Source organism: Gossypium hirsutum, chromosome A12 (genome assembly GCF_007990345.1).
Source record: "Gossypium hirsutum isolate 1008001.06 chromosome A12, Gossypium_hirsutum_v2.1, whole genome shotgun sequence".
In the NCBI taxonomy this organism is placed as follows: Eukaryota; Viridiplantae; Streptophyta; class Magnoliopsida; order Malvales; family Malvaceae; genus Gossypium; species Gossypium hirsutum.
Window position 1 is genome coordinate 106,137,910 of NC_053435.1, and position 7,259 is coordinate 106,145,168.

At 38.2% G+C, this 7,259-nt stretch overlaps 3 protein-coding genes across 3 annotated transcripts; 1 reads left to right on the forward strand and 2 right to left on the reverse strand.

Annotated features, from left to right (window-relative positions):
- The first annotated feature begins 491 nt into the window (after positions 1–491).
- LOC107929470 (uncharacterized) lies at positions 492–1,378 on the forward strand. Its single transcript, XM_016860901.2, has one exon. The coding sequence runs from the start codon at positions 658–660 to the stop codon at positions 1,144–1,146; it is 489 nt and encodes a 162-aa protein (XP_016716390.1). The 5' UTR covers positions 492–657; the 3' UTR covers positions 1,147–1,378.
- Positions 1,379–1,787: 409 nt separating this feature from the next.
- LOC107929469 (WAT1-related protein At3g30340) lies at positions 1,788–4,089 on the reverse strand. The gene is made up of 6 exons (XM_016860900.2): positions 3,738–4,089; positions 3,552–3,614; positions 3,356–3,472; positions 2,856–3,270; positions 2,224–2,375; positions 1,788–2,115 (listed from the first exon to the last, which is right to left on the reverse strand). Exons 1-6 carry the CDS (start codon positions 3,926–3,928, stop codon positions 1,938–1,940), a joined length of 1,116 nt encoding a protein of 371 aa, XP_016716389.2. The 5' UTR covers positions 3,929–4,089; the 3' UTR covers positions 1,788–1,937.
- Positions 4,090–5,930: 1,841 nt separating this feature from the next.
- Positions 5,931–6,839, reverse strand: LOC107929522 (uncharacterized). Its single transcript, XM_016860965.2, has one exon. The coding sequence runs from the start codon at positions 6,837–6,839 to the stop codon at positions 5,931–5,933; it is 909 nt and encodes a 302-aa protein (XP_016716454.2).
- Positions 6,840–7,259: the final 420 nt, after the last annotated feature.

Genomic DNA, 7,259 nt, shown 5'->3' on the forward strand with positions numbered 1-7,259 from the left:
TATATTCATAAGGGCCAATACAGGCCCAAGGAGTTCTTTGACGTCCTGGTGAGACATAAGAATCAGTACAAGCTTTTGATGCAGCCGTGTGGATTTGTTCAATGACCGATAACCCACCCAAATATCCAATACCAAATTAATGCTATTATCGGATCCAAATTCAGAAAATTTAATTGGAAACAGCTCTGCCCTTCCCGAAGCCGATCTTTTATTTTATATATATATAAAAAATGAAAAATCCAAGCTCAAAGAGAACTTCAATGCAGAGAACGGTGTCATGTTCATGGCTTTAGAGTTATCATGAATACTAGGATGGAATGGCACGCTTTGACAAGTGCCTCTACCACTATGATTCTTTCCCTTCAAATCTCTTCAATGAAAAATAAAATCATATCAAAAGAGCGTAAGAGTGACAAAAGTATATATAATCTGTATCAGTTTAACCAATACTCAAGTAATCTCTCTGCTTTAATCTGAGAATAAATTGAAAAAAAATATATCCTTGAATTGCCATGGAAGGCACATCTTTATTCCCTATCAAACAGACCTTTTGTTCCTACACCTATTCTTATATTTAAATGTTTTTTTCAGTTTCAGCTCCATACTCCAAATCATAATTTGCCTTGCTTTGTTTTTTTTTCTTTGTTTTGCTAAATAATGCCTCTGGAAACATTCAAGCCTGACCATTCCTCTGGTGAAGGAGATAAGCATACTAGATTACTTGATAAAGAAGTCAAAGACATGGTCTCCACCATTACTCGCCGTGTTGTTGGTATTCATAAACCGGGATCGAGCCACGTCAGAGACGATGGTGATGACGATCTGCATGGTGTTGGAATCATCACGCTTGCAGGAAGCAATGCCGGGGCGACAATGCGAAGCGAGGTGGATGAGAAATCCAGCAGTCCTCATGGGATTTCACTTGGGGGGGAGCCTGATGAATGGAGTACCTATGTCAACAGCAATTTCCAAGCTGTTAACAATTCGATCATGTTCGAGAGCAGCTATAACGCCAACGATCCCGGAGTTCATTTGGACGTCTCAGATGTTCCCGAACGTGAAGGCAAGAAGTCAACAGATAAGCATAGGAGGGGAAAGAAAATAGAAAATGATTCCGCCAAAGCCAAACTTACCGATTCCGATTAACATGGTCTTGTCCCAATATACTTTGCATACTATAAATCTTTGTATTGTTTTACTATGCTTCTTCTCGTATTATGTCTTTGATTATATACCATTTTGGCTGTTTTCTGCATTATTGTTAGCCAAATAATGATAGTGTGTTTGAACTTTCAAGTTCATACTTGTCCTCTTGTGTCTTTAATTGCAATAAGAAGGCCTATTGTGATGAATAAAATGGTCTATCACTTGTTTCTTATAGCCCTTCTAAACTGACATTTCCAGCACAAAGATATCAGATACCGCAAAGTCTATGAACCCCCGGTATGCGATCGGGATTCAGTTGAACCGAGGAATGAACAAGTCTAGATGGTGCATTTCAATATCAGTTAATTTATTATAACAATGTGTAGGCTCTGAAGGAAAAGCTACCATCATATATACCTTAATTCAACATATGTAGCAGTCATAAACCGATGGATAAGCATATTACTCGAGTGCCAGAGATACCGTATTTGATAACAAGGTTTATCGCTCAAGCATGGTTTTTCCATGTGAAACAGCACTATGTAACTTGAAGGATCAAATTAAGTTAGTCATAGGGTCAGGGTTATGTTTGAATTTTCTTTTTTAAATTTCCTTGATAAACTTTATCATCCATCACAAACTTGTTAAAAAAAAGTAAAACTTTTTTTTTTGTTGATTTCCTTGTTGTGGAACAATTGAACAAGGGAAATTGGAAACATATTTGGTGGTATTAATTAAGAGGGTTATTTGAATACCACAAGAAATGAACTTGAACAGTAGGCAGCAAAAAGCTACTTGGTCTGGGGATAACTTGAATCGCAAGCAACCATGATGACCGGTAGTTGAACCTCTTGTTCCCTAATCTCTTTGGCTTCTTGTGCAATTTTCAAAGCACAGTTCTGCATCTCTCTGTTCTTGCCCCAAAGAAGAATATACAATCCGAGAATGACGATGATCGAACCCAACAAACTGTTCGTTGGAGTGTAGCAGGGAAGAAAGTTAGCAATCGAGCATTCATAAGCTTGCAAGTACATAAGCAAATATACTGATTAATTGGGACATGGGATAGTTAATTACCTCCCAAGATTTAGTTGCTCATGGAGTAACGGGATGTCAAACATGGCTGCCATTATCTGGACAAGTGGACTAAATGCTGCAGTGAAGACCGGACCCCTCTTCTTGACACACCACGCCATGCCGACGTACGACAAGCCAGACCCGATCATTCCCTGCATAAACAAAACAATAGCATGAAATTCGGGGAATGGAAAGTACTGATTTTGTTTGTAATGTTCTCCATTTTTGGTCAATGGATTCTATTTGGATTGTTTATTCAGGGACTGGAGAGACACTAATGTTATCTGTACTGCAACCAGGAAATACAAAATTACAAAAAAAAAAAAAAAAGATGCGTAGAATTGAAGCTTGGATACGTAGAATTGAAGTTGGAATCTATGCCTCTCTTTTTTATAATTTTGGTTGAATGGTAACATGGAAAAAGATGTGGTGAAGAAAGCTAGCCTAACCTACAAGACAGCATATACCTAGGCCAGCCTTTCGCCTACTCCTCGACCCAAAACCGTGGTTGGGTTAAAACCTCTGTTTCTCGGACTCTTTATTTTACCAAAAGTACTCATGTTCGGCATATATTCAAACACGAGTATATGGTTAAAACTTACTGAGTTTGGATAGCATAGGTTAAAACTTACTGCATAGAGGACAGTTATGATTTCCACTTTTCCCTTCAGTACCCACATGGAAAGGTCCCTGCTTGTAAACAAGCTTAAGGCAGCCGATTGAATGGCACCAAAGAAAGACATGATTGCAGTGCTGGAGAATTGGCAAGGGTATCTTCTTCCAACAAATGATTGAATGATAAACCAAGAAGACCACAACAGGGTTCCCACTACCAGCGCTAAGCAACCAATAGTCCACCTCTGTGCCCTTCTAGAAGGGCTCAGCTTGACGACATTCGCCACAGTTTGAGCCACGACGTGTGAGTGTTGGTGTTTGAACAAAGGCCTTCCTTTATAAAGTGTTAGTAGCAAGCCTCCGCCAACACAAATCACCGAACCGAGTATTTTGGCTCTTCCACTGTTGCTTTTGAGGTTCACAGTTTCGATCCTGCAGTACAAGAGAGGATTGGTGGCCAAGTTTTGCAGAAGAACACAGTACCGGTTTAAAACAAGAGATAAATTCGCATCGATACCGGAATGGTAATGCCATTATAAACGTGACAACCGGTACCATGTTGACGAAAGCGCATGCGAATGTAGCGGATGTGTATTGAATTCCAAGGAGAAAGAAGTACTGCGTTAGTGAGGCCCTGCAAGGAAATTACTAAGTTAGATTTTCCTGTAATGATATCCATGAATCTATAGTTGAATAATGAAATATAAACTAACCCGACGATTGCACTGCAAAAGAGGTAACATAAAATGCGCGGTGTGAGCTTTGGTCTGGTGTTCCTGCAAGCAATCTCAGTGCTTAATCAGCTGCTGAAATTAATGAAAAAAGTTGGAAAAATTTTGTGAAAATTTATGAAAAGGAAAGGTAAAGGGAATAATGGAGAGTGAGAGAGCTTCATATACCTTTCCCAAAAGTAACCAATGGGGGCCAAGAAAATTGTAGAGATTGACAACCGGAATGTTATGAGAACCAAATGGTTCATCCCATCATCAAGGACTTTCTTAAGAAGAATATTCACCACAGCAAAAGAAAAATCTATTGCTATCATTAGGAAAAAGGGGTTCCATTCATTACAGCTTTTCAATTCAGCCATTGAATCAAACAACACCAGCGATCAAGAGAACTAAAGGTAAGAGCAACAGGTGCTACCTCTCTCTTTGACTGTTTTTGTGTATGAAATGAGAGACAAATAGAAAATCTATAGAGCTCTAAATAGATGGAGTCTGGAATAAGTGGGAAGAAAGCAAGATTAAAATTCTTCAAATCACATCAATGCTTTAAGCAACCAACTTTAGCAATAGTTTAATAAAATTATTCTCATCTTTCTTTCTTTTTATCACTTTTGTTTGAATGATCCTAATGGAGATTAGTTTGGAATCCTCCTTTGCCAGGCCCCTGGCGAGATATATCGAAAAAAAAGAATCGATGCATGTCGACCAGCTCTTCCTGATCTTCATACTAGTCAAGATTTTACGATAATATTTCATCATATTTCATCATATAGGGGGGCATATTCTGAAATTCTGATTAGGGGTGTAGGAGAAAAAAATTTATACTCTCATGCATGGCATCAAATACTTGATCTTTGAAACAGGAGAAGAGACCCTACAACGTGGGACGCAAGAACAATGTGTCAAATCTTTTGTACCCACTGATAGTTGAAGAGATGGTGATATCCAAGAACTGGATGCACCCCCCCTCCCCTCATCTTTGATTTTTTATTGAAGTGAAATAAATCTAACTATTTGCTCCTTAAACCTTTCTTCAATTTCAATCCAAGTGCTGAGTGTTTTTTCAACTTTTACACGTTTACTTTTAAATGTTCTTTTATCCAATAAAGGCTAAACATCTTTAACTTTAATAGTCCAATCTCAACAAATTGTTCCCACCGAGTCTTTAACTAATTTTCCATCTTTGTGTATTTTGGATAGTTGGCATTTATTCCAGGTAAAATGCTCTAAAAAAAAGAATGTTCATCATCCCTGCATTTAGTATTTAATCATTCTGCACGTTGAAATTTACATATTCCACATGGATCATAAGTTAATTGGGTTAAAGTTATCCCAGAATCAAAAAATTAAAGTAGCCATCAAGCCTTCATGTTAGAAAACTAGTGTTATTCTGCAGATTTGGTGGTTTACATGTAAAAGATCACGCAGGAGATGCTTTCGGGTTTCGGCTTTTAACCGATATTACCGGATTTAGGTACATGTCTAACACGAGTATTTAAAAAAAAATGAAAAACTCGGATAACATTTTCTACTGAGTTTCTCCACCCTTCCTACTTTCCTTAAATTATGCAGGCATTGAGAAAGATATTATGATTCTAGATGCCAAGAAAACAACTTTGCTATGACCACGACCATTCGTTTATCAACTTTTGTGACTCACCACACCGTACTGCCTATCTTAGAATGGCAGCTAAATTGGACCCACCTATCTCTCTTTTTGACCTTTTTATGCTATGGAATAACATGAAAAAATATAAAATGTTTAAGGAAATAGCAAAAACTCCTTGGTCCACTCATTCAGTACCCTTAGACATTCTCAAGCAACTTAGAAATCTAAAGGAAGATTTTGACTATATTTGTTCCTAAAATATTGGCAAAAGTATTTCTATATTCTGTTTCTTTTTCCCTCTGGTTTATGCCTCTAAATCTAGCATTAGTTCCCTCAGCCACGTTTAAGAAAGAATTTGATGACTGTTAGTGACCCTATTGATAGTTTCATCCATACCTTTCATTATTAAGGAAAGTGTCTCGAAGTATAAGTTCTGACACCTTTTCGTTCACCCGATAGAAATCAACAAGTTTAGTAGAGTCATGTAATTCTACACATGTATTTTTTCATATAATTGCATTTATATTAGAGGAGGGTTTTTTCTGAAATGAAAGATGTCTTATTAGTATTTGATTATTCATATTCTGTGTCTTTTCCATGAAAAGAAGCATTCAAATTGCAGCTTAATTGAGATTCAATTAGCACAAAGTAAAGAATGATTAATTGGTGAATGTTGTTGTACAACAATTTATAAAGAAATAGAGAATGAAAGAATTGTATTAATCATGCATGATGAATCTGTGACTGGATTGACATCAACCAAGCACAGAGGAAACATACAAGTAGGGATCCCCCCAAGAGCCAATAGGACCACTCAAAGTGTCAATGTCACATTGAAGAAACTGCTGTTCCGATGACCAAACACTTTCCGTAGTTGTTCCATTGATTTGGGAAATCGGCATGTTCACCGGCAACTCTATTTGGCACTGGTTTGGAAACGACAAGTCCATCGTCGATACAGCTGTCCCTGGTAGTGACCATGTTGATGTAGCAGCAGTTAAAGTAGAGATATCGAACAAGCCATTGGGAGGGACTTGGTTCATCTGTGCACCCCATGTTGCAGCTTCAAATGAAGGTTCATTGGACCAAATCTTGCTTGTCATAGATGGTGTTTGGCTTTGAACAGGTTGATACCATTGTGCCTCAATATGACCTACTGCAACTTCACCATCAGGCTTGCTGGTAGGACCCTGAACGAGGTTCATGTTTCCAATTCTTTGAGGAGGAGGAACCACAGCAGGATTAGCAAGTGAAAGGACTTTAAGCCCTTTACGATCAAGCAACTTGGCCTTGAGTGCACCAATAAACCCATCACCATCATCACTTCCTCCCTTCCCACAGGCTTCTTCAAACGAGAAAGGCTGAAGTTTATCAAATGAAAAGCGGTTGGTAGACGAGCTAGAAGCCAACTGAGGACCAGCTAGTTCGAAGTTGGTACGGGCATTAGCCCCACGCAACGCCCGAGCAGCATCGTCGTAAGCTCGAGCTGCTTCCTCGGCGGTATCAAAAGTTCCAAGCCAAAGCCTGACTTTTTGCAAAGAGTCTTTGATCTCAGCCACCCACCTCCCTGATGGTCTTTGCCTAACTCCCACGAATCTATGGTGTCCTCTAGACGATGACTTCTTTTTACCACCCACTACATCAGCACGGATGGGAACTGACATAGTTAATTTCTTCTTTTTATCGAACCTCTGAGTAGCCGAGGTTTAGATTTCTTATAACGGCGGGTTTCCAACGGGAATCTTTGGTATGCCATCAGTCGACAACAAAGAAAATGGCAAAACCCGAGGCTTAAAATATTGGGATGACAATTGCGGCAGGCCTAGTTTATATCGACGCAATTACTAAAAATACAGTAGCCAGTAATTAAAACATGAATTTGTTGTATTGTATTCTTGTTACAAGTAGAATCAAGTTAGCAACTCCAATTTTAAAATAGAGCAGTAAAAATTGGGATTATTTTTTTTTATAAGGGTTAGAAGTACGTGTTGTCGAAATTAATATCAAGCTTGAATATAAAATTTTTAAAGTAATTATATATATATTAAATTTGAGGCTAATATTTTAAAAAAAATTATTCTCTC

Bases quoted from the DNA above. Each gene is read 5' to 3' on its own strand.
- LOC107929470 (XM_016860901.2), top strand. From the start codon at position 658: ATGCCTCTGGAAACATTCAAGCCTGACCATTCCTCTGGTGAAGGAGAT.
- LOC107929469 (XM_016860900.2), bottom strand. From the start codon at position 3,928: ATGGCTGAATTGAAAAGCTGTAATGAATGGAACCCCTTTTTCCTAATG. The intron at 2,376-2,855 runs GTAAGTTTTAAC...TTGTTTATGCAG, and splicing joins TCATAACTGTCCTCTATGCA to GGAATGATCGGGTCTGGCTT. The intron at 2,116-2,223 runs GTAATTAACTAT...TCCAACGAACAG, and splicing joins GAGCAACTAAATCTTGGGAG to TTTGTTGGGTTCGATCATCG.
- LOC107929522 (XM_016860965.2), bottom strand. From the start codon at position 6,839: ATGTCAGTTCCCATCCGTGCTGATGTAGTGGGTGGTAAAAAGAAGTCA.